The sequence below is a fragment of the Hemitrygon akajei genome, chromosome 1 (assembly GCF_048418815.1).
Source record: "Hemitrygon akajei chromosome 1, sHemAka1.3, whole genome shotgun sequence".
Classification (NCBI taxonomy): domain Eukaryota; kingdom Metazoa; phylum Chordata; class Chondrichthyes; order Myliobatiformes; family Dasyatidae; genus Hemitrygon; species Hemitrygon akajei.
Window position 1 is genome coordinate 212,271,536 of NC_133124.1, and position 27,013 is coordinate 212,298,548.

General features: G+C 43.8%; 1 protein-coding gene across 5 annotated transcripts in view; it reads right to left on the minus strand.

The window, feature by feature from the left end:
- slc4a5a (solute carrier family 4 member 5a) overlaps nt 1-27,013 on the minus strand; it is a 174,057-nt gene that overhangs the window by 88,349 nt on the left and 58,695 nt on the right. For all 5 annotated transcript variants that reach the window (XM_073060084.1, XM_073060076.1, XM_073060094.1 and 2 more), the window contains exons 5-8: nt 18,329-18,489; nt 14,393-14,548; nt 4,170-4,265; nt 3,874-3,929 (exon numbers count right to left, since the gene is read on the minus strand). In XM_073060084.1, coding sequence (XP_072916185.1) covers nt 3,874-3,929; nt 4,170-4,265; nt 14,393-14,548; nt 18,329-18,489 — 469 coding nt within the window. The remainder of the gene's footprint in view (nt 1-3,873; nt 3,930-4,169; nt 4,266-14,392; nt 14,549-18,328; nt 18,490-27,013) is intronic.

Genomic DNA, 27,013 nt, shown 5'->3' on the forward strand with positions numbered 1-27,013 from the left:
GTTCCTGCACCCCCTTGTAGGATCTATCGGCCGACAAAAGTTTGGCTCGAGGAATGACTTTCAGTAGATTGCAGTAAGATAGCTGCTCTGCTGCTTACGAAACCCTGAGCCTGAATTAGGTCGTCTGCGAATATTTTAGCACCGGGTTCCCCATGAACATTCGGTGGGCTCAACAGATTTAGAGGCGGCGCCCATCTGTCCGCGCTCCAGGCCAGTAGCAACGGCACTTCCCGCCGGCCGTGCGAGACGGCTGGTTAACTGAGACCAACCAGTGATCCCTGGCGTGAGGGTATCCCTGCGTTTAGGCGACTGATGACCTCACGTGGGTAATGACCTCGCGTGCATTCAAGTTTAACAGTGGGTGTGACGGAATAAGGAAAGGTGCAGCTGACTTATATCGTTTCACATCGCCAAATCATATCGTTTCCTCGCGGCCCGGTGGTTGGGGACCACTGAAGTACACTATGTAGCGCGTGACACATGCGCACTGGGCAGAAAGAACGGAACTGAAACCCCACAACCCGGAAACAATCTCTCAACAGTATTTCTGTATTTATTTTTCCTTTTTTTTTCCAGGATCTACTGGGAAAGTCTCAAAGATCGACCAGCGGATCGCGATCGACGGGTTGGCGACCACCAGACTAGAACATGAGGTCCTGAGTTAAGGGTGAAAGGTGAAATATTTAAGGAGAACCTGAGGAGGAAATTCTCCATTCAGAGGGTGAATGAGTGGAAGTGGTGGCTGCAGGGTTTGATTTCAGCATTGAAGAGAAATTTGGATAAGTGCATGGGTGGGAGGGGTATGCAGGGCTCTGGTCTGGGTGCGGGTCAATGGGACTGGATATGACAACAATTCAGCATGGACTGGATTGGCCGAGGGCCTGTTTCTGTGCTGTAGTGCTCCAGTATTCTGTACCTTCCAGCTCTGAAAACAGCAGAAACAAGGAATTGGGCCAGAAATAACTTCTTGCCACTAACCGCTACAGTACGTGCCACCCCCTCAACCCATCTCATTGTGGCTTTGATGTATTAAACATATTCACCCAAATAGAAATTAAAGTAGATTATTTTAAAGTCAAATTAGAAACAATTTTAAAATTCTTAAGTCATAGAATTATGCAATATAGAAACAGGCCCTTTTCTTCATTTGGTCCATGCCGAACAATTTGCCTCATCCAAACTAATCCCATTTGTCAGTATTTGGCCCCTAACCTTCTGAACCTCTCTTATTTGTGTACTGTCCAACTGTCCTTTAAAAGTTGCTATTGCACCTGCCTCAACCACTCCCTCTGGCAGCTCATTCCACACTCATGCCCCTCAAGGTCCTGTTAAATCTGTAGCCTCTCACCTGAAACCTGTGCCCTCTAGTTCCTGATTCCTCAAATCTGGGAAAAAGACAGTGAGCATTCACCCTGTCTGTGCCCCTCGTGGCTTTATATAACATCCTGTGAGCGGCAGTTCTGTGGGCAAGAACACCTTGTTAATGAGAGAGGTCAGAGGAGAACGGCCAGACTGGTTCAAGCTGACGAGAAGGCAACAGTAACTCAAATAACCATGTGTTACAACAGTGGTGTGCAGAAGAGCATCTCTGAACACACAACACGTTGAATCTTGAAGTGGATAGACTACAGCAGCAGAAAACCATCAACATACACTCATTGGCTACTTTAAGAGGTACACGAGGTACCCAATAAAGTGGCCTCTGAATTTACGTAGAACATAGCGCTTTGGCTTACAATGTTCTGCTGACTTTTTAACCTACTTTAAGATCAATTGACCCCCCCCTCCTACATAACCTTCCATTTTTTTATCATCCATGTGCCCATCTAAGAGTCCCTTAAATGTTCCTAATGTATTTGCATCTACCATCACCCCTGGCAGTGTGTTCCATGTACCCACCACCCTGTGTAAAATATTCACCCCGATGTCTCTCCTATACTCTGTGCAAAATAGAAACATAGGAAACCTACAGCACAATCCAGGCCCTTCGGCCCACAAAGTTGTACCGAACATGTCCCTACCTTAGAAATTACTAGGCTTACCTATAGCCCTCTATTTCACTAAGCTCCATGTACCTATCTAAAAGCCTTTTAAAAGACCCAATCGTATCCGCCTTCACCACTGTTGCCAGCAGCCCATTCCACGCGCTCACCACTCTCTGTGTAAAAAAACTTACCCCTGACGTCTCCTCTGTACCTACTCCCCAGCACCTTAAACCTGTGCCCTCTTGTGGCTACCATTTCAGCCCTGGGAAAAAGTCTCTGACTATCCACATGATCAATGCCTCTCATCATCTTGTACACCTCTATCAGGTCACATCTCATCCTCCTTCGCTCCAAGGAGAAAAGGCCGCGTTCACTCCACCTATTCTCATAAAGGCATGCTCCCCAATCCAGGCAACATCCTTGTAAATCTCCTCTGCACCCTTTCTATGGCTTCCACATCCTTTCTGTAGTGAGGCGACCAGAACTGAGCACAGTACTCCAAGTGGGGTCTGACCAGGGTCCTATATAGCTGCAACATTACCTCTCAGCTCCTAAATTCAATTCCACGATTGATGAAGGCCAATACATCATACGCCTTCTTAACCACAGAGTCAACCTGTGCAGCTGCTTTGAGCGTCCTATGGACTTGGACCCCAAAATCCCTCTGATCCTCCACACCACCAAGTCTTAATATTAATACTATATTCTGCCATCATATTTGACCTACCAAAATGAACCACCTCACACTTATCCAGGTTGAACTCCATCTGCCATTTCTCAGCCCAGTTTTGCATCCTATTGATGTCCCGCTGTAACCTCTGACAGCCCTCCACACTATCCACAACACCTCCAACTCACCTCTGACATCCCTCCTATACTTTCCTCCAATCACCTTAAAATTATGTCCTTTGTATGAGCCATTTCTGCCCTGGAAATAAGTCTCTGGCTATCTACTCTACCTATGCCACTTATCATCTTGTACATCTCTATCAATTCACCTCTGATCCTCCTTCACCGCAAAAAGAAAAGCCCTAGCTTGCTCAACACCTCTGCATAAGACATGCCGTCTATTCCAGGCAGCCTCCTGGTAAATCTCCTCTGCACCCTAACTGAAGTTTGCACAACCTTCCGAAAATGAAGCAACCAGAACTGGTCCAACTAGAGTTTTGTAGAGCTACAACATTACCTGGCGGCTCGGGTTCTTAAACTGAACCCAGTACTCCACAAGACCATAAGATATAGGAGCAGATTTATGCCATTCAGCCCATTGAGTCTGCCCTACCATTCAATCATGACTGATTTATTATCCATTTCAACCCATTCTCATGCCACCTTCCACTCAACCTTTGACACCTATCAAGAAACCTATCCAGCTCCAGCCCAAGTGCGTGTTGCCGAAAACTGAAGGGAAGTAAGAATTCAGACAAAAATTACATGAGAAAGGTTCACAAACACAAGAAAATCTGCGGACACTGGAAATCCAAAGCAACACGCAAAAAATGCTGGAGGAACTCAGCAGGCCAGGCAGCATCTATGGAAGTGAATAAACATTTCGGGCCAGAACTCCTCATCAGGACTGGAAAGAAAGAGGGGAAGTCAGAGTAAGAAGTTGGGGGGTGGGGGAGGAAGATATGCAAGGTTACATGTGAATGTGATAGGTGGAAGTAGGTGACACATTTAACTCTCAGCTATCACCTACCACCTTGTACTTCCTCCCCTCCCCTGCCCTTCTTACTCTGACTTCTCTTTCCTTCCAGTCCTGAAGAAGGTATCAGCCTGAAATGCTGACTGTTTACTCTTTTCTTGAGATATTGCCTGGTTTGCAGAGTTCCTTTAGTATTTGGTGTGTGGTACTGATGGAAGTTCATGTGCTAAGCTGGAGGTTTACCTGGTCAGTGCTGGGTGTGTCTGCAATATCATTCATGCTTCGACTTTGAGCATGTCCTGTAATTTAAAAAAAAACAGAAATAACACACTTAATTTGATATTTGCAGAACAGTGGGGTCAAGGAACCATCGTAACAAACAAGCTGGGGGGGGTTCAGAATTGGGGAGAGAGGTTTCTAGTTACTGGTGAGTAGCTTGGTTTGGACGTTAACCAAGGAGTGGGTGCACGCATGCAGGCTGCATGCAACGCTTTCGTCTTAGTTACCCAGTCGCCGGGTAACGCAGGCAGGTGACTTACGTAGCCGTCCATAACCGGAAAACTGTCTCATTCCCAGGTCTTCAGTGGAACGATAAAAGCTCGCCCCAATGCCAGCAGATCGGTTGGGGCTGCGAGCTGCAGGTCGCTCATTAATTCAAGCAGTTAGTAAGAAAAGAAATAAAGATATATATTTAATTAGCAAAATGACTTACTGCACTGCGTGCTTATGCAACAATCACGGTAAGAGAATAAGATTTCTGTCCCCTCTGATCTTACAGATGTAGATATCATTACAGTAGACTTGAAACCATCTTGAATCCTCTTGAAACCTGAATCAAAGAGCTGATTATTGAGGAAGGAATCAGAGGTCCATGAACCAGGCCTCATTAGGGGATCGGAGGTGGACAGGGTCAGTCACTTTAAATTTCTTAGTGTTATCATATCAGAGGATCTGTCCTGGGACTGGCACACAAGTGTCATTACAAAGATGGCATGACAGAGACTCTGCTTTCTTAGAAGTTTGAACATACTCAAAATGTCATCAAAAACTTTGACAAACTTCTATAGAAACACTGTGCAGAGTATCGTGATTGGTTGCATCACTGTCTGGTGTGGAAACACCAATGGGCATAAGCTCTTCTTGGGCTTTTTGCTGGGTGCAGATGCCGATAATAACCAACGTTTCGATGACAAGCTCTGCCATGGCATTTGGAAGCCCGAAAACAGTTTATGTACACCAGGAAAGCAAGGGATCCTTTTTCACCATTGAGCACATCTACAAGGAGTGCTGCCACAAGAAAGCAGTATCCATCATCAAGGACCCCCATCATCTAGGCCATGCTCTCTTCTCACTGCTGCCATCAGGAAAGAGGTACAGGAGCCTTAGGTCCCACGTCACCAGTTTCAGGAACACTTCTTACCCTTCAACCATCAGGCTCCTGAACCAACACAGAATTGACTCCACAACCCATGGACCCACTCTCAAGGACTCTACAACTCATGTTATCGCTATTTTTTATTTATTTTTTGTATTTGCTCAGTTTGTCTTCTTTTACACTTTGGTTGTTTGACAGCCTTTGTGGGTAGCTTTTCATTGATTCTATTTTACATCTTTGTTCTAATTTGAATGCCTACAAGAAAACTAATCTCAGGGCAGTATATATAGTATACGTACTTTGGTAATAAATTTACTCTGCTAAAGATGGTGGCAGAGGGTGACTTCTCCCAGCTCGTCATCGAAACTGTTAAATACTTCCTATTCTAATGTCTCTATTTTCCCTTTCAGGGAGTCTGGGGTCCTGTCGGGATTTCTGATCTACAGTGGCACACAAAAACTGTGGTTCTGCATGACGGTGTGTTCCTGTTCCTGGAGCTTGCCGATCGGCCGTGTTTCGGTATGTCCTCATTTGACCTGAAGTCTGGTGACCTGCGCGGCCCTGTGGACACAAATTCTCGCCGGTGTCGCGTACTGAAGCGTAGCGGGAGATGCAACATCTAAGACAGCGAGAGTGGCTTTCGGACAACTCTGCACTCGGTCATCGATTTGCCCATTTGATGCACCATCAATAACTCTCGGAGACGGGAGGCGAACGATAGGCTTTTATTAGCTGCAAGAGACCACGATTAGCAGCAAGAGACCACCACACAACATCCTGGAGACTGAGGGAGGAGCAGTGCCTCCAATTGCCTTTATACAGGGGTCTGTGGGAGGAGCCACAGGAGCAGTCCGCAGAGGGGCGTGTCCAGACAGGTATATGAAGTTCACCACACCATTCTCGAGTCAGGGAACTCAAAATAAAAAAGCAACGTTTCAGACTCACTGTAACATCAAAATAGTGACTGTTGAAGGAGCGATATCTGTCTCTCCCTTGTTAGTGAGAGAGAGAGAGAGCCTGTGGAATGTTGAAATGGAGTGAACAGTTAGTTTTTGATGGACTGTAGACCATGGTCTCTCCTTGGGGGCTTTGCTGTTGCTTGCATGGTGGGTGGTGGGAATGCTGATGCTTTATGCTAGAATAATTTGGGGGAGGCGTTGGGAGAGGGCTGAGGCTGCTTACTGCTGCTTGTGCGTGGGAGGGGGCAGGGGTCTTTGGGGTTCTTACATCTTTTTTTCTGTCATCTATTCTTTTTTTCCTGTTTCGAGGATGTCTGCAGAGATTAAGAATTTCAGGTTGTATATAGTATACATTCTTTGACATTAAATGGGACTATTGAACTATTGAACAACTGAACATTGAACTTTTTGAGATTCACCCATCTCCCCTCTCCTGCCTTGGGCAACTTGCCTGTTACCTTTCACCCCTCTTCAGCCCACAAATCATACTGGAGCCTAATCTCAGCCCTCCCCCTTCCCTCTTTATATTGGCCATCTCGTGTCTCCACTCTTGGCTCTGAGGCAGAGTTTAAATCCAAAAGCTCATCAATTCCTTGCCTCCCACTGAAGCTGCTTGACCTGCTGAGTTCCTCCAGCCGTTAGTTGCTTGAAGCCATCCTCTGCCCAGCTACCAGTGGATGGCTGACAAATCACACAGTACACACAGAAAACTTACGCACACCTGTCTCTTAACTCAGATAACTGCAGGAAATGCCAGAAAAGCTCAGCAGCCTCGATAGAGTGAATGTGGAGAGGATGTTTCTTATGGTGGGGGAGTATAAGACCAGAGGACACAGACTCAGAATTGAGGGGACATCCACTTAGGATGGAGGTGAGGAGGAATTTCTTTAGCCAGAGAGTGGTGCGTCTGAGTAATTTGTTGCCACAGTCGGCAGTGGAGGCCGAGTCACTGGGTAAGTTAAAGCAGTGGTTGATAGATTCTTGATTGGTCAGGATATAGGGAGAAGGTAGGAGATTGGGGCTGAGAGGGAAATGGATCAGCCTTAATGAAATAGCAGAGCAGACTTGATGGGCCAAATGGCCTAATTCTGCTCCTATACCTTATGGTCTTATGTCCTGAGAAACGGGGCAATAAAAGTATCGACCAGCTAGTAAAGAAGGTGGGGTTTGAGGATCGTGTCCCCAGGGTCAAATTGGTAGTCTGGAAGGAGAGGCCCGTTCACAAGAGCCAAATCCGCGAATGCCTATGAGTCCACTGGGGAAGCGGAAGCCCAGTGTCTGTAAGCTCGAGCCCAGGTCCACTAGAGGAATGGAGGCCTGCCTGGGGTAATGGTACTCTGTATTTACGTGGCAGTGAGGGTGGGACAGGACTTGTTTTGCTCATGTTGCTTTGCTGCTGGTTGTGCTCTGTGTTGTTCTGCTGGGCACTGTAAGTGCCCTATGTTGTTGCCAAAATTTGTGGCATTACTTACGGGCTGCTCCCAGCACACCCTTGCGTGTGTTGGTTGTTAATGCAAACAGATTTCACTCTATGTTTCAGTGTATGTACAAGTGAAAAATAAACTTGAATCGTGAATTCTCCAACTTTAGATAACTCACATTTTCTTTTCCTTTTGTATCAAGGCTGCCATTCTTGCTTGTCAACCATGTATTCAATTACCTTTCACTTGTACGCCTTAGTCTTCTAGCAAGACTACACAACATGGCCCAGAATCTTTATCATTAGGAACATGTTACACAAACAAAGGAGTAATGAGTCATTAGATCACCCCTTCAGAGGAATACTTTTTTGATAGAACGCATAATTTTAAGGCGATTGGTTGGAGGCGATGTTGGAGTTAGGGTTTTTTTTTACAAAGGGAGTGGTGGGTGTGAGGAATGCACTGCCAAGGGCGGTGGTAGAGGCAGATATATTAGGGATTTATAAGAGACTCTTTAGATTGACACATGAATGAATGAAAAATGGAGGACTCTGTTAGATTGATCAAAGAGTAGATTGAAGGGTCAGTGCTGTGCTGTACTGTATGAACTTCTATGTTCCAGGTTCAATTCTTTTTGTTCCATCCTCTGCCCTTCCCTATTTTCCCCTCTTCCTAAATAGTTTCCTTGGCACTCGGGAAGAACTCAGTAAACCAACAGCTTGTGTGGAGGCATCGGGACAGAGAGGGAAGAGGAAAGATTTCCAGTATACAGCCGTGGGGAACAGGACCAGTGGAGCGGGGAGGGGAGGAGGTGACGTACCAATGGAGCAGGGAGGGGGACGACGAATGGGCGGAACAGTATAGGTGAGAGTTTGTGGAATGAGAGCATAAGTAACAGCTGTGTGTATCTCAGAGAACACCAAGGTTGTTTGAATTTGGAAAATGTAATGCTCCTGCCATGGGACTGTGAGCTACCCAAGTGGAAAACGTGATATTGTTTTTCCATTTGGTGCTTTGAGGTTCTGTAGCAGCGGAGCAGCGAAGTGCAGACAGATTGGTGAGTGAATGGCTGTTGCGTTGTTGTTGTGGTTGCTTGGCGAATGTGCAAAAACTCCTTTCAGACAGAGGACTGAATTGAACTCTGTCGCCCTTCACCTCCTCCCTTTCGCTGTTCCATCTGTCCGTCATCCTACTGCTTCCAAACCTTGGAAGCAGCCTATCCCGCAACCCACTGCAAGTCCTGGATTCACTGGAGAATTTATTATGCCACTGTAACATTTAAAAGAAGTGAAATAAAGAGTCTGGAAAATCTAATGGTTCCGCAACACTAAAATCCCAAAGGTGCCAAATTATTGCAGTCTTGCTCGGAGTCAGACTTGAAGGCCCAAATGCGCTCACACAGCTCCTATGTCATATTGGCATACTTCATCTTCAGACCAAATGCATGAACCTTTTGCTCCATCACTTATCTGGGCTGAGCCCAGGACCAACAAACCACAGCTTTGTACAACAAACCACCCGAGCTTTTGCTCCTTGTGCATCTCTGCTTGACTGAGCCAAACGCAAAATGTCACGCTCCCTTCTGCTTCCCAACTTTGGAGGTCAGGATCAGTTTTCTGCCCCATGAGTTGCACATTGACACAGAGACTCAGAGCTTCTCAAGGTCTCAGCCCTTGATGTGGATGCATTCACTGAAGTTGCAAGGAATGGTAACAAAAGGTTAAGAGACTGAAGAAATGGGCATAATTGGATACAGGAACATCTCTTGTTATAGTAAGAACATCACACACCATGTTAACTACTTTGCACTGCAATTTATTTTTTTTGGTCTGTGTCCCTTCATGCATAATCTTGATCACCTTGTATCTAATTGAAGATTTTCTTATGAATGTCATGGATTTGGTGTGAGGTAGGAGCATTCTTTTGTGGGAGGGTGAGCAGCCAGAGGCTGTGGTTCACATCGGTACCAATGACATAGGTAGGAGAGGTGACGAGGTCCTGGAAAGTGAGTTCAGAGAGTTAGGTGCTAAGTTAAAGGAAAGGACCTCCAGGGTTGTGATCTCAGGATTGCTAACCACGCCACATGCTTGTGAGGCCAGAAATAAGAAGGTCGTACAGTTTAATACATAGTTAAGGAGTTGGTGTATGAGGGAGGTCTTCAGATTTTTGGATCATTGGGCTCTCTTTCAGAAAAGGTGGGACCTGTACAGAGGAGGCAGTTTGCATCTGAGCTGGAGGGGGATTAATATCCTAAAGGGAAGGCTTGCTAGTGCAGCATGGTGGGGGTGGGTTAAATTAGAGTTGCAGGGGGATGAGAACCAAAGTGCCAGAGCAGATAGTGGAATGGTGTGGAGAAAGATACTGTTAAGCCTACAGACACAGTCAGAAATAAAAAAGGTCAAGCATGGTGGAACTACTGCTCTAAGCTGCATATATTTCGATGCAAGGAGTATTGTATGAAAGGCAGATGATTTAAGGGCATGGATCAGCACGTGGAATTATGACATTGTAGATATTAGTGAGACTTGCTCGCAGGAGGGACAGGAGTGGCAGCTCAATGTTCTGGGGATCCGTTGCTTTAGACGTGATAGATCAGGAGGAGATAAATGGGGACAGATGGCAGTTCTAGTCAGGGAAATTGTCATGGCAGTGCTCAGTCAGGATAAAGTGGAGAGCTCATCTAGTGAGGCTTCACGGGTAGAACTGAGGAATAAGAAAGGTATGACCATGTTGTTGGGTTTATATTATAGACCACCCAACAATCCGCGGCATTTAGAGGAGGAAAATCGTAGAGAGATTGCAGACTGTTGTAAGAAGTATAAGGTTGTGATAGTAGGCGATTTTAACTTCTCACATATTGACTGGGACTCCCATACTGTAAAAGGATTAGATGCGATAGAGTTTGTCAAATGTGTTCAGAAAAGTCTCCTTAATCAGTACATAGAAGTCCCAAGGAAAGAGAGTAGAGAGAGTGTGATACTTGACTTCCTATCAGGGAATGAGACAGGGCAAGTGAAAGAAGTTTGTCTTGAGGTACACTTTGCATCTTGTGATTATAATGTCATTAGTTTCAAGATAATTATGGAAGAGGATAAGTCTGATCCACAGGTTAAGATTCTAAATTGGAGAAAGGCCAGTTTGGATGGTATGAGAAAGTAGCTGGCAAGTCTGGTTTGCGGCAAGCCGTTTGCTGGCAAAGGTGTACTTAGTAAGTGGGACTGCAGAGTTTGTACCTTCCTGTCAGAATAAAAGGCATGGATAACATGTTTAGGGAACCTTGACTTTCAAGAGATATTGAGTACCTGGTGAAGAAAAAGGATACAGGTGAACAGCAGGTATAGGCAGGAAGCAACAAGTGAGGTACTTGAGAGGTACAAGAAATACAAAAGAACACTGAAGAAGGAAATCAAGTGTGAGGTTCCTCTAGCAGGCAAGGTGAATAAGGATCATAAGGGCGTCTACAGATTTGGAAAAGGATAGCAAGGGACCAAATTGTTCCTCTGGAAGATCAGAAGTTGTGGAGTTGAAAGAGATGGTGAGACCTTAAATGGATCTTTTTGCATCTCTACTTATTCAGGAGACGGACACAGAGTCTTTAGATGTGAGGCAACGCAGCACTGATGTTATAGACCCTATACAGATTACAGAGGAGGAGATGTTTGCTGTCTAGAGGCAAATTAGGGCCTGACAAGGTGTTCCCTTGGAACCCATGGGAGGCTAGTGCACAAATTGCAGGGGCCATAGCAGAGATAGTTAAAACATCCTTACCCATGGGTGAGGTGCTGGAGGATTGGAGGATTGGCTAATGTTGTCCCATTGTCTAAGGAAAGCTCTAAGAGTAAGCCAGGAATTTATAGGCCGGTGAGCTTGACATTAGTAGTAGGAAAGTTATTGGAAGCTATTCTAAGGGACTGGATATATAAGTATCTGGATAAACAGGGACTGCTTAGGGTCAGTCAGCATGGCTTTTTGAATGGTCGGTCATGTCTAACCAACCTTAAGAGCTTTTCAAGGAAGTTACCAGGAAAGTAGACAAAGATGAAGCAGTGGATATTGTCTTAATGGACTTGAACAAAGAAGGTTGAGTTGCTTGGTATTCAAGATGAGGTAGTCAATTTGATTAGACATTGGCTTTGTTGGAGAAGCCAGAGAGTGATAGCAGATGGTTGCTTATCTGACTGAAGGTCTGTGACTAGTGTGTGCCACCGGGATAGGTCTGGGTCCATTGTTGTTCGTGACCTATATCAATGATCTGGATGATAATGTGGTAAACTGGATCAGCAAATTTGCAGATGACGCCAAGATTGGCGGTATAGTGGAGAGTGAGGAAGGCTATCAAAGCTTGTAGTGAGATCTGAACCACCTGGAAAAATGGGCTGAAAAATGGAAGATGGAATTTAATGCAGTCAAGTGTGAGGTGTTGAAATTTGAGAGGACCAGCCAGAGTAGGCCTTACATGGTGAGTGGTAGGACACTGAGGAGTGTGGTTGACCAAAGGGATCTGGGAATACAGGTCCATAATTCCTTGAAAGTAACATCACAGGTAGATAGAGTTGTAACAAAAGCTTTTGGCACATTGGCTTACATAAATCAATGTATTGAGTGCAGGAGTTGGAATGTTATGTTGAAGTTTTATGAGACATTGGTGAAGGCTAATTTGGAGTACTGTGTGTAGCTTTGGTCACCTACCTACAGTTACAATGTAAATAAGATTGAACGAGTGCAAGGAAAATTTACAAAGTTGTTGCCAGGACTTAAGGACCTGAGTTATAGGGAAAGATTGAACAGGTTAGAACTTCATTCCCTAGAACATAGAAGAGTGAGGGGAGATTTGGTAGAAGTATACAAAATTATTGGGGATACAGATAGGATAAATGCAAGAAGGCTTTTTCCACTGAGATTGGGTGAGACTTTAACTCAAGGTCATGGGTTAAGGGTGAAAGGAAATGTTTAAGGGGACCATGAAGAGGAACCTCTTCAGTCAGAGTGGTGAGAGTGTGGAACAAGCTGCCGGTGTAAGTGGTGGATGCAGGTTCAATTTCAACAGTAAAGCAACATTTGGAAGGGGTATGGGGGGCCATGGTCTGGGTGTAGTTCAATGGGACTAGGCAGATTAATTGTTCAGCATGGACAAGATGGGCCGAAGTGTCCTATGGCTTGATGACTCTCTGTGCCAGTTATGCTGAAACAAGTTTTTCAGTGCACTTGTGTACTTGTTAACATAACAACAAACTCAGCTTTGACCTGGCTCTAGTCAGACATTGAAATATCTTTTGCACTGCCACATTTGTAAAGTTACAGAAAGCATAAGTTTGTCACTGAAAGAAATGGACTGAAACTTCGGAGAGAAGTTGACACAGAACTGTGTGCTGGCAGAATTCTGGAGACCTTGTGGCTTTGAAATGATTCTTGAAGTGAACTATTTGATGACATTTGAATTGGCAAATAAGAGTTTGAAGGTAACACGTTTCTGACAGAAGGAAAAGCCTAATTAAAGCTGATATTTTCGGAAGGTGCAGATCTTTTCTATGGCATCATCATCTAATTTTGGCTGGAATGATCATGATGGGTTGAATGGCTTCATTCTGCACCAGAAAATTTATGATTTTGTGGTATTAATTGTCTAAATCAAGGGTTCCCAACCTTTTTCATGCCCTTTTTTGGACCTTTACTGTCAACCAGTTGGGAACCCTTGGTCTAAGTGACGGTCAGAGCTGAGGTGTTCTTTAGAATGGAATGTTAATCTCAGAGATGAGAGAAGAGATATGTGGGAACTCAATCTTGTAAACTACATTGTTGCCCATTAGTGGCTTCATGGGATGGTGAATAAAGCTTTTGGAACACTGGCCTTCATTTATCATGGCATTGAGTATAAAAGCTGGGATGTTATATTGCAAGACATTGGTGAGGCTGTATTTGAAATATTGCATTCAGTCAAACTGCTATAGGGAGGATGCCATTAAGATAGAAAGACTCCAGAGGAGATTTATGAGGAGGCGGCCGGGACTCGAGGGACTGAGTTATGGAGAGTGGTAAAGCAGACAAGTACTTTTTTCTTTGGATCGTAGGGAAAGGGGGATGAACATACAGAGGTGTATAAAATTATGAAAGTTATTTATAAGCAGTCTTTTTCCCAGGTTTGGGGAATCACAAACTAGAGGGCATAGGTTTAAGATGTGAATGGTTAGGTTTGATAGGAATCTGACTGGTGGCTTTTTCAACATACACAAAGTGTTAGCGGAACTCAGCAGGTTAGGTTAGGAAGCATCTGTTGAGGGGAGTAAACAGTCAATATTTTGGGCTGAGACTCTTCATCAGGATTGGGAAGGGAAGGGGCAGAAGCCAGAAAAGAAAAGTGGGGAGTGGAAGGAGTTGAAGCAGGTAAAGGATAGGTAAGAGGAAAGGTGGGTGAGGGAGGGAGAAGGGGATAAGTGGAACAGATACAGGGATGAAGAAGAAGGAATCTGATAGGAGAGGAGAGTGGCCATGCAAAAAAGGGAGGAGGAGGGAAACCAGAATGAGGCGATGGGCAGATGTGGAGAAAGGGGGTAATAGGGTAACCAGAACTGGGAATAAGAAAAGGGAGAAGGAGATATTGTGGAGAGATTACTGGGATTTGGAGAAAGCGATGTTCATGCCATCAGGTTGGAAGCTACCCAGGCAGAATATAAGGTGTTACACCTCCAGCCTGAGCTTGGCCTCATCATGACAGTAGAGGAGGACATGTACTAACCTGCCAGAATGGGAACGAAAAGTGGAATTCAAGTAAGTGGTCACCCAGAGATCCTTTCTTTAGTGACAGACGGAGCATTGGTGCTCAAAGTTTTCCCCCAATATGCACCAGTCCTCACTGATCCAGAGGAGACTGCATGGCAGCACTGGATTGGAAAGTTTAAGAAAGAAACAGGCCAAACATGGGCAAATGGATCTAGCTTAGGTGGGAACCTTGGTTGGGCATGGACCAAGGACCTTCTTTAACTCGACTATGGTTGGGTTGCTGTGCTCACCTGATGAAGCTGTAGATGACTTTCCGATGTCAACCAGGGAACGATGGATGGGTTTCTTGGTTTGGTGGCGATGCTTTCTCAGGAGGATGAATGAAATCTGTTCCCGGACATCTGGTTTAATAAGTCCATCTTCAATCTGTTTGTCAATTATATCATCTGTAATGATAGACACATCAGTCACTTTCTGAGCTGCATGGGTGTAATAGACTTCAAGTAGAAAGTCGATTTTAGATCATAAGACATTAATCAGAATTAAGCTTCTTGGCCCAATGAGTCTGCTCCACCATTCAATCATGACTGAATTATTATCCCTCTCAACCCCATCCTCCTGCCTTCTCCCTGTACCCTTTGATGTATCTGCTAATCGAGGACCTATCGGCCTCCGCTTTAAATATACCCAATGATTTGGCTTACACAGCAACCTGTGGCAGCGAATTCTGCAAATTCACCACCCTCAGAACTCCTCCTCATCTCTGTTCCAAAGGAATGTCCTTCAATTCTGAGGCTGTGTCCTCTAGTTCTAGATTCTCCACTCATGGAAACATCCTCTACACATCTTCTCTCTCTTGGCCTTTCAATATTTGGTAGGTTTCAATAAGATCCCCGCTTCATCCTTTTAAACTCCAGCAAGTAGAGGCCCAGAGTCATCAAACACTCATTTGTTAACCAGTTCATGCCCAGAATCATTCTGGTGAACTTCCTCTGAACCCTCTCCAATCCCTGCACATCCTTTCCTAGATATGGAGCACAAAACAGCACACCAGACTCTAAATGTGGCCTGACCAACACCTCATATAATCTCAGCATCACATCCACCACTTTCGTGTTTCAGACCTTTTGAAATGAGATGTGGATGAGGGGAGGGGAAGGGCAATGAAAATGGAGTCGGTCAGAGAACAGTGGAGAAATGGTGAGGTGAGGAGAGGTAGATAGATAGATAGATAGATAGATAGATACTTTATTCATCCCCATGGGGAAATTCAACATTTTTTTCCAATGTCCCATACACTTGTTGTAGCAAAAACTCATTACATACAATACTTAACTCAGTAATAATATGATATGCATCTAAATCACTAACTCAAAAAGCATTAATAATAGCTTTAAAAAAAGTTCTTAAGTCCTGGCAGTTGAATTGTAAAGCCTAATGGCATTGGGGAGTATTGACCTCTTCATCCTGTCTGAGGAGCATTGCATCGACAGTAACCTGTCGCTGAAACTGCTTCTCTGTCTCTGGATGGTGCTATGTAGAGGATGTTCAGGGTTTTCCATAATTGACCGTAGCCTACTCAGCGCCCTTCGCTCAGCTACCGATGTTAAACTCTCCAGTACTTTGCCCACGACAGAGCCCGCCTTCCTTATCAGCTTATTAAGACGTGAGGCGTCCTTCTTCTTAATGCTTCCTCCCCAACACGCCACCACAAAGAAGAGGGCGCTCTCCACAACTGACCTATAGAACATCTTCAGCATCTCACTGCAGACATTGAATGACGCCAACCTTCTAAGGAAGTACAGTCGACTCTGTGCCTTCCTGCACAAGGCATCTGTGTTGGCAGTCCAGTCTAGCTTCTCGTCCAACTGTACTCCCAGATACTTGTAGGTCTTAACCTGCTCCACACATTCTCCATTAATGATCACTGGCTCCATATGAGGCCTAGATCTCCTAAAGTCCACCACCATCTCCTTGGTCTTGGTGACATTGAGACGCAGGTAGTTTGAGTTGCACCATATCACAAAGTCCTGTATCAGTTTCCTATACTCCTCCTCCTGTCCATTCCTGACACACCCCACTATGGCCGTGTCATCAGCTCTGCACATGGCAGGTAGGGTAGTGGAATGGTGAAGGGAGTGAACAATGGGATTCAGAAGGCAGGAAAATGAAGGAATGGGGTGGAACAGGGAGATGGTGGGTGTTTATGGAAGATGAGGTAAGGGTTGGGTGGAGGTGGTGAAGAGGGAGAAGGGGGATTGGGGAGGGTGTTGGGGAGGAGGGTTTATATGGGGCCGGAGGATGAGTACCTCCAAGAGGGTCACAACCTTGTCATAGGGTTTGGAGGCTTGCGTGCCTTGATTGACTCTGAGAGCTATACTGGCTGTAATCAGGATGTCCATTATTAAGGACCTTCAGCACCCAGGGCACGCCCTTTTCTCACTGTTACTATCAGGTAGGAGGTACAGAAGCCTGAACACTCAGCGATTCAGGAACAGCTTCTTCCCCTCTGTCATCTGATTCCTAAATGGACATTGAACCCATTGACACTATCTCACTTTTTTCATATATGTTATTTGTTTTTTTTTGCACGGTTTTTAATCTATTCAATATATGTATACTGTAATTTATTTATTATTATTTTATTATTTTTTTCTTCTTCTATATTATGTATTACACTGAACTGCTGCTGGTAAGTTAACAAATTTCATGACACATTCCGGTGATAATAAACCTGATTCTGATTCTGATTATGCTTTGGCTCTTGATAGGGTCACCCATTCCAAACAGGTCAAGGGATAGGGGCCAGACCAAGAGTGGTCCACCGGTCCTCAGGTTCAGGGATTCAGCTTAGGGCTACCAACTCTGACTGGTGAAACAAAATTGTCATTGAAACTGCGAAGAGGAATCCTACATCTGAGTGTGACGGTATTCCTGAGTCTCCACCCAGGACTTGTACGACTGACTGTAGTGAAAACTGAGAGGAAGCTGAGAGCATTGCTGCAGACTTTCATTGTTGACCTAAACATCAGTGGTGTAAGGGGCAAGGGAAAAGAGAGGAGAATGGGTAGGCTTCTGCAGGTAGGGGGACAGATGAAGTGAAGGGGAGGGAGTTGGGAGGGGCATGGAGCAGTAAGTGTGATGGAATAAATGAGGTTGGTGGGTGGGATGGGGAGTAGTATAGGGGTGTGGGAATTGGAGGATTGGAGGACAGTAGAGAGTTAGTGATGCAGAGGGAGACGTGTGTGGAGTGTGACTGTAAATGGTGGAGAGGGGGTTGAAGATGGCAGGATGATGTCTGGATCTGAACTGCAGTCAGCAGTGGTGAAGATGGAATCCCCATCATGTTCAAAAACATCTACCACGAGAACAGAATAACATCAGGTGGGGAGCAGCAGGGACACCTGGCGCCCTTCCCAATGATCATGAAACACATGAATGATAGGGACATGTGTCTGTGTGTGTACGATGATGAGCACTCAAAGCACCCCTCCAAATGTGGTCAAATTTCATTTCCTACTCTTTCCCTTCCTGCAAAACCGTGGGCCAGCAACATCAGGCTGAATGGCCTTTTATCAGCCAGTAGGCTTCAACGAGCCAAATGGACATCATTTGCAAGCTCTAAACTTAGGATTCCCTAATGGTTTAGTGTCAATGGCAGAAGCGGATTGGCCAAATCTGTTCTTCCTCAAAGCACTGTGTGTTTGTAACAAAGGCCTGATTGCATGCACAACCAATCTCAAGGGCGGCTTCTACCCTGCTGTAATAAGACTATTAAATCATTCCCTCGTACAATAAGATGTATTTTTGACCTCACAATCTACCTCATTATGATCTTACACTTTATTGTTTACCTGCACTGCACTTCCTCTGTAGCTGTTACACTTTATACTACATAGTTATTGTTTTACCTTGTTCTACCTCAATACCATGAGTAATGATTTAATCTGTATGAACAGTATACAAGACAAAATTTTCACTTCATCTTGGTGCATGTGACAATAATAAACCAATGCCAAAACTAGCTCTGGTGAGGAGTCATAATTAATATAATCCCCAATAAATTCTCATGAGGTTTTGGTTGGAGAATGTAGAATAATGTCAGTTTTTCCATTCCACTCGGAGCATTCTCACGCAGATTACCGTCTAAGTCATGTGCTTTCACTTACTTGGTTTTAGAGACTTTGAATCAGGTCACAACAACAGACATGAAGTTGGTCTCTTACCTATGATCTGTGGTAAGGAATATCCATCCAAGTCTAACAGCACAGTTTCGGTCTGCAGGCATGTCCGCAGCTCAAACAAACTGTGCAGTGATAACGTGGAGACATGAGGCTTACTCCATCGCTCCCCTCCTTCTTCAACCTTCTCTTCAAACTTCACCCATCTGAAAAAAAGGTGGAGGAGTAAGTTTGCGCTTTGAGCAGTGTAGGAGGGTAAAAAGTGTTCAATAATAGTGCGCCATTTAAGTTCTGCTAAAGCATCCTGCTTTTGGGTGGTGTCTTTGAAGTTGTCGAACTTCCAAGAGGGTTTTCATGGGAGAGTTATAGGACAAAATTCAAAGTTTAAACCTTGCCAAAGCTGAAATGCATCTGATTCTATCTAACTTCAATTGGAATTGTTTTCTTGATCTTAAAGTAGCCTTCTGTAGGTCATTAGGCAAGTGACAAAGTGACAGGGTCTTGGTCAAAGTGGCAGCTTTTAAGTTGAGTGTTAAACACTCTTCCTCCCCAGTTCCACGGCTCCCAGCAGTAATGTCACCTCCCCCTTTCTGGTCTTGTCTGGCTTGTGAGTGCTAATTCTGCCACCCTCCTCCCCATCTCAATCTAACCCTACTCTTGTTCAGCTCTGGACATTCTTGTCAAGAAGACCACGTGGTGCATCAAAGCCTTAGAGGAAGCTGAGGTTTTCATTGGAGTTCGCAGTGGTCTCAAGTTGATTTTGACTCCCTGCTCTAACCTTCCAGCTCACACACACCAAACTAGAGGAGAATCTTCAGGCAATTGTGTAGTTAATCCCCTGTCTCTCTACTGTACGTAGAACATTAGGTCAGGCCAATAATGAGGTTGAGTGCAAGTTTGCCAATAGTAGGTCAAGACTTGTGACTACAAGAGTGAGATAAAAGATTAAATAAACAACATTTTAATTACAACACATTTGTTTCTTCAGTACAGAATGGTTTCTTTGTAATCTATTAACATACATAAGTAACAGAGTAAAATATAATTAAACCAGGCACAAAGAGTTCTTTAATAAAAACAAAAAATGTTAATCCTAAAGTCTAAAATATGTTTTAAGTCATGACTCAGACTTAAAGCTATTATTGACTTCAAATTCTTGCATTTGGAAAATGTATTTTGAATATTTAAAGCACGGGGTTTGAACTAGTCCCCATTCTCATGACTTCTTAGATTAGTGTCCAAACTGGTCTTGAGGAACAAGATTCTATGAGTTAGAAATTTCAGGAGGAGATTTAAAAGGGGTTCAAGACCCCATTATAGTCTTGGCAACACACACAAAATGCTGGAGGAACTCAGCAGGCCAGGCAGCATCTATGGAAAAGAGTAGACAGTCGACGTTTTGGGCCGAGACCCACCTTGCGTCCACCACTGTTTATGATTTCTGTAGATACTGCCTGACCTGCTGAGTTCCTCCAGCATTTTGTGTGTGTTTCTTGGATTTCCAGCAACTGCAGATTTCCTTTTGTTTGTGATTTTGGATCCCATATAGTCTTATGGCTTCCTTCAGGGAACATCTGTACTCCGTGTCACCTGAACAACTGCATTCACCAATCACCCCTGTGTCACCGATCCTCCACCCCCATAGAGTCAAAGTAAATTTATTCTCAAAGTCCCTACATTCAGGTACTTTATTAGGTACTCCTGCTCACTTATGCAAATATCAAATCAGCCGGTCATGTGGCAGCAAATCAATGCATAGCAGAGATGGTCACAAGCTTCAGTTGTTGTTCAGACCAAACATCAGAATGAAGAAGAAACATGATCCAGGTGAGTGTTGGCATGGAATGATTGTTGGTGCCAGACGGGGTGATTTGAATATCTTAGAAACTGCTGATCTCCTGTAATTTTCACACACAGCAGTCTCTAGACTTTACAGAAAATGGTGTGAAAAACATCAAATAAAATCCAGTGAATGGCAGTTCTGAGGTGAAAATGCCTTTTTAATGAGAAAGGTCAGAAGAGAATAGCCAGACTGGTTCAAGCTGTCAGGAAGGCAATAGTAACTCAAATAATCACACGTCACACCAGTGGCGTGCAGAAGAGCATCGCTCAATACACAACATGTCAAACCTTGAAGTGGATGGCTACAGCAGCAGAAGACCAGATTCTACTCTTGTACGTAATAAAGTGGCCCCTGAGTGTAACTGCCCATTATTGTATTGCTTGGGGCCCAACGAGGGATGAAGAATTTTCAGAGGAATTGCATATTTATCTGCGCCTGTACCTCATAAATTGGAGAGTCCATAGTTTTGTTGTTACTTGCAGTCTAATTGAACCTCTTCCTCATTTGGTTTACAGATCCCTTCCCTGTCTCCTCAACCATTCACAGTTCAACAACTCTTTGAGATCTCCTGTTCTGGCCCTTTGATCATTCTCAGTGTTAGACGTTACATTCTTGGTGACCAGGCCTTTAGCTGGCAGGGATTTAACTCTGGAAGACCCTCCATAAACTTTACCACTTTTACCTCTGTCTTCACCTTGAAGATGCTCCTTCAAACATACTGTTTCAACCAATTTGTTGATCACTCTTTCTAATGTCTCCAGGTCAGATTTCATTTGTGAATTTTTCTGTGAAATGTCATGAACATTACCCTAGGTTACAAGCACAAGTTGCTATTCTCTCAGGAATCCTTTAAGCAAGACTACTTGGAACAAATACATAAAGTTAAATTACAAACACAAGACTGTAGATGCTGGAATCAGGAGCAAAAATAAACTGCTAGAGGAACTCAACAGGTCAAGTAGTATCTGTGGTGATTACCACCAATTCTGATGCAGGATCTCACTTCCACAGATGCTGCCTGACCAGCTGAGCTCTTCCAGCAGATTATTGCTTGATAAAGTTAAACATCTATTAAGATTGAAGTTTCCTAGCTTTTGGCCAACTCTAAAGTTTTCATTCTTGGATAAAGTAAATTCAGTGTATAAAAAGCCATTTCTATAAGAACAAAGTTGTAACTTATCCATGCTACATCATTCCATGTTATCCAATTAAAGTTATATGTTATTATGCATTTATGAAAGAAAAATTATATTCGGTTAACCTTCTGGACTTTTTTGAGAATAAATAAGGCTGTCCAATGGATGTATGTAATTAGATTTTTATATGGAGTTTGAAAAGGTTCCACACAAGAAACTGATGAAAAAGCTGAGGGCACATGGAATTGTTTATTTGTTTAGCAATACAGTGCAGGGTAGGTCTTTCCATACTTTTGTGCCTCACCACTTCAGCAGCCCCTGACAACACTGATCAACCCAAACCTAATCATGGGACAATTTACAATGATCAAAGAACTACTTTCCTCGTAGTTCTTTGGACTGAGGGAGGAAACCAGAGGATCTGGAGAAAACCCACACATTCCATGGGGGGTGAGGTGGGGGGGGGGGCAGGACATACAGAGACTCCTTACAGAGCAGTGCTGGGATTGAACTCCAGACTCCACAATGCCCCGAGCTATAATAATTTTGAGCTAACTGCTACGCTACTGTGGGGTAAGTATACTAATTGGAGAAAAGGATGGAGGAGGGGACCTAGAGGGAAGAAATAAGCAGGTGAGAAGACAAAAAGGGTCAGAGTGGGGAAACGAGGAAGGGGGGCAGTGGGAGAATGGTGAATTTGTTTACCAGAAGGAGAAATCGATATTCTTGCCACCAGGCTGGAGGCTACCCAGACGGAACATAAGGTGTTGTTCCTCCTTTCTGAGGGTGGCCTCATCACAAGAGGTGGCCATGGATCGGCACATTAGAACAGAAAAGGAAATCGGAACTAAAATGTTCCAATTTTTAAAAAAATTAGCTGATTTTTTTTTAGGTTGACTGTGACTAACATTTACTGCAGATAGTGAAGGTTGGGCTCCAAGTATTCACAAGTCGTTTTTGGTGAGGGGACCAAGTGTCATTTGTCTAAGTTTGCTGACAATACAGAACTACAGTGCCTATAAAGAGTATTCACCCCCACCCCTTTGGAAGTTTTCATGTTTTATTGTTGTACAACATTGAATGACAGTGGATTGAATTTGGCTCTTTTTGACACTGATCAATAGAAAAAGTCTCTTTCACATCAAAGTGAAAAACAGATCTCTACAAAATTATCTAAATTAATTACAAATGTAAAACGCAAAATAATTGATTGCATAAGTATTCCCCCCCCCCTTAATATGACACACCAAATCATCATTGGTTCAGCCAATTGGTTTTAGAAGTCACATTATATAACTATAAAACAATTACAGCATGGAAACAGGCCATCTCAGCCTTTCTAGTCCGTGCCGAACGCTTACTCTCACCTAGTCCCACGGACCCGCACTCAGCCCATAACCCTCCATTCCTTTCCTGTCCATATACCTATCCAATTTTACTTTAAATGACAATACTGAACCTGCCTCTACCACTTCTACAGGAAGCTCGTTCCACACAGCTACCACTCTCAATTGAGATTGAGATCACACAAAATTGAGATCTATTTTTGGAGACGTGTGCAATCAAAGTGTTTCAATTGATAGTTGTAAAAATACACTGTATCTGGAAGGTCCAGCTACTGATGAGTCAGTATCCTGACAAAAACTACACCATGAAGACAAAAGAACACTCCAAGCAACTCTGCAAAAATGTTATTGAAAAGCACAAGTCAGGAGATAGATACAAGAAAATTTCCAAGTCATTGAATATCCCTTGGAGTACAGATAAGTCAATCATCAAGAAATGGAAAGAATATGGCATAGCCGTAAATTTGCCTAGAGCAGGCCGTCCTCAAAAACTGAGTGACCATGCAAGAAGGGGTCTAGCGAGGGAAGCCACCAAGAGACCTATGACAACTCTGGAGGAGTTACAAGATACAGTGGCCGAGATGGGAGAGACTGAGCATACAACTGTTGCCCAGATGTTTCACCAATCACAGCTTTAATAGTGTGTGGCGAAGAGAAAGCCACTGCTGTAGACCAAAATTGAGCTTTTTGGCCATCAGACTAAATGCTATGTTTGGCCTAAGCCAAACACCATATATCATCAAAAACACACCATCCCTTCAGTGAAGCATGGTGGTGGCTGCATCATGCTGTGAGGATGCTTCACTGCAGCAGGCCCTGGAAGGCTTGTGAAGGTAGAGGGTAAAATGAATGCAGCAAAATACAGAGAAATCCTGGAGGAAAACCTGATGCAGTCTGCAAGAGAACTGCGACTTGGGAGAAGATTTGTTTCCAGCCAGTCAATGACTCCAAGCATAAAGCCAAAGCTACACAGGAATAGCTTAAAAACAACAAAGTTAATGTCCTGGAGTGATCAAGTCAGAGTCTAGACCACAATCCAATTGAGAATTTGTAGCTGGACTTGAAAAGGGCTGTTTACTCACAATCCCCATACAATCTGTCAGAGCTTGAGCAGTTTTGTAAAGAATGAGGAAAAATTGCAGTGTCCAGATGTGCAAAGCTGATGGAGACCCATCCACACAGACATCTGCTGTAATTGCTGCCTAAGATGCATCCACAAAGTACTGACTTGAAGGGGGTGAATACTTATGCAATCAATTATTTTTTTGTTTTATATTTGTAACTAATTTAGATCATTTTGTAGAGATCTGTTTTCACTTTGACACGAAACAGACTTTCTGTCGATCAGTGTCAAAAAAGCAAAATTAAATCCAATGTAATTCAATATTGTAAAACAATAAAATATGAAAACTTCCGGGGGGGGGGGGGTGAATACTTTTTATAGGCACTGTAAGTTGGATGTGAGTCAGGATGGGGATGTAAAGAAGTTTCAAGATAGGTACCTAAAAATTAAGTAAAAATCTGGCAGGTGGAATATAATGAATAAAAATATGTGTAGGAATATATAGATGCTCCAGTTTCCTCTCACACTGCAGAAACATGCACATTGATGGGTTAATTTGCCAGTGAAATTTACTCCTAGTGTGTAGATGTGAGGTAGAATCTTCCAAGAGTTGATAGCGAGAGTACAATGGGTTGGTGTATGATTAGTGTAAAGTAGTGATTAGTGATTTGTTTCTCTTTCTGACTTTAAAGATCAAAGTAAAATTTATTATCAAAGCACACACAGTATATGTCACCATATACAACTGTGAGATTCATTTTCTCATGGGTATACTCAACAAATCTATAAAATAATAACTATAACAGAATCAGCGAAGGACCACCCAACTAAGATGTTCAACCAGATTGCTGAAGACAACAAACAGTGCAAATGCAAAAAGAAACAGTAATATACACAAATAAGCAATAAATCTTGAGAACATGAGATGAAGAGTTCTTGAAAGTGAGTCCACTTATTTGTGAGAATATTTCAATGATGGGGCAAGTGAAGTTGATTGAAGTTATCCCCTTTGGTTAATGAGCCAGATGGTCAAGGGGTAATAATTGTTCCTCAACCTGGTGGTGTGAGTCTGGAGGCTTCTGTACCTTCTTCCTAATGGCAGCAGTGAGAAGAGAGCATGTCCTATGCGGAGGGTGCCGCTGATGATGGATGCTGCTTTCCTGTGACAGCGTTTCCTGTAGATGTGCTCAGTAGTGGAGAGTGTTTCACCTATGATGGACTGGGCCATATCCATTACTCTATGAGATAATTTTACAAGATCAGCTTGTAACTAAAGGAACAAAGGTTCAGTCAATGTTTGGACTTCAGCTGATTCCTGTCCAAATCAACAGCTTAGGCAGGAAGACTGAGTGGAACATCTCCAGGTTTACTGAAGACACAAAGCTAGCTCCAAGAATTGTTTTTCAGTGAGATCTAAGACGAATCAGAGAAAACAAACATGCAGAACACCAACCAAAGACAGGGAATATTATCCAATGCCCATGGACTGAATACCACCTCACTCACTGCCAGACCGTCGAGAATCTGGGATACACTCAGCATAAGGAACCATTCACAGAGTAATAACATTGCGTTTTCTTTCTCAGTCTGCTTTTTTTGGCCAATGTTGTGTCTGTCTGCTGAGGAAAGTCATTCTAAAAACAGTATGACGTTCTTCCTTGACGGCATTTCTAATGCAGTGCTGATGATGTCGTGTTTCTCCTACTGGGCTGTTCTAGCACAGCCACAGTCTGGTGTGACCTATCACCTAGGTTTTGACTGTCTACAAACAGCGGGACAACTACAGCTCTACTGACCTGCCCAATGTGATGGACGGACTTGTCAGGCTGGCAATCCAATACCCAGCCACAATGGCCAAAAAAGCACACCGGCACCTCTACTTCCTCAGAAGGCTAAGGAAATTCATCAGGCCCCATTGACCCTCACCGATTATTATAGACGCACTATAAAAAAAATCCTGTCTGGATACACCAGAGCTTGGGACGCAAACTGCTCTGCCCAAGATCATAAACTGCAGAGAGCTGTGGACAGAGCCCAGTCCAACATAAAAAAAAATCGTCTCCACTCTACGATCTCTGTCTACACTTCTCGCTGCTTTGGAAAATCAACAACACAATCAAAGACCCCTGACACCCTCTTCTCCTCTGCTTCAGTAAGGCAGAAAATATAAAAGAACACACGCCACTGGGCTCTAGGTGAGCTTCGGTCTCTTTGCTATAAAGGACTCTCTTGAAAGGACCGCTTGTGTATTAAAGATGAATTCTTGACCTCATATGGCCCTTGCAAGTTATCGTCTACATTCTCTGCATTTTTTCTGTAAGTGTAACCATAACACTACAGTGCACTCTGTTACTGTTCTTCTCTTGTAACAGTATACAAGTAGAACATGTAAAGCCAAGTTTTTCATGGTATCTCGGTGCACAGAGCATAGAACAGCCAGCACAGTACAGGCCCTTCACTCCACCATTTTTCACTTTAACCTGCTCCAAGATCAATTTCACCCTTCCCTCCTTCATAACCCTCCATTTTACTTTCATCCTTGTGCCTATCTCAGAGTCCCTTAAATGCCCTTAATGTACCTGCCTCTTCCCCCACCCCTGGCACTGCATTCCATGTATCCACCACTCTCTGGAAAAAAGACAACGACCTCTGTACCCCCTATACTTCCCTCCAAATACCTTAAAGTTATGTCTTTTTGCATTAGCCATTTCCACTCCCGGAGAAGGTCTTTCACCATCCACTCGATTTATACCTCTTATCATCTTGTACACTTCTATCAAGTCACCTCTCATTCTCCTTCGCTCCAAAGAGAAATGCCCCAGCTCACTCAACCTATTCTCACAAGGCATGCTCTTTAGTCCAAGAAGCATCATGGTAAATCTCCTCTCCATGCTCTCTAAATCTTCCATACATCTGACAATTAGAAATCACTTCTAGTTCCATTTCCAGTTTTACATACCTACCATCTGTTCACTCATTCTTAAGCACACACACTTTGACATCAAAGTGCTATTTTCCTGAGAGTGGCATCAAAGATTCTATTGTGATGAGACCAAGTTAGATGGCCTGAGTGATCCTGCACACAAAGGAATGTGGTTGTGACTCCATTTTCCTTCATACAAGAGTAATTCAGGACAGTGACCTGAGTCCCTCCATCTTCATTCCCTTCATCACTGACCATTCCTCCATCCTCAGCTCAGAACAGGGAGTGTTCACTGATGACTGAACATTCCTTACATCCATTGGCAACTCATTGTAAAATGAAGGGGCACAGAATCAGTATCAGGTTCAGTATTACCAGAATAAGTTGTGAAACTTGCTGTTATGCAGCATCAGAGTGCA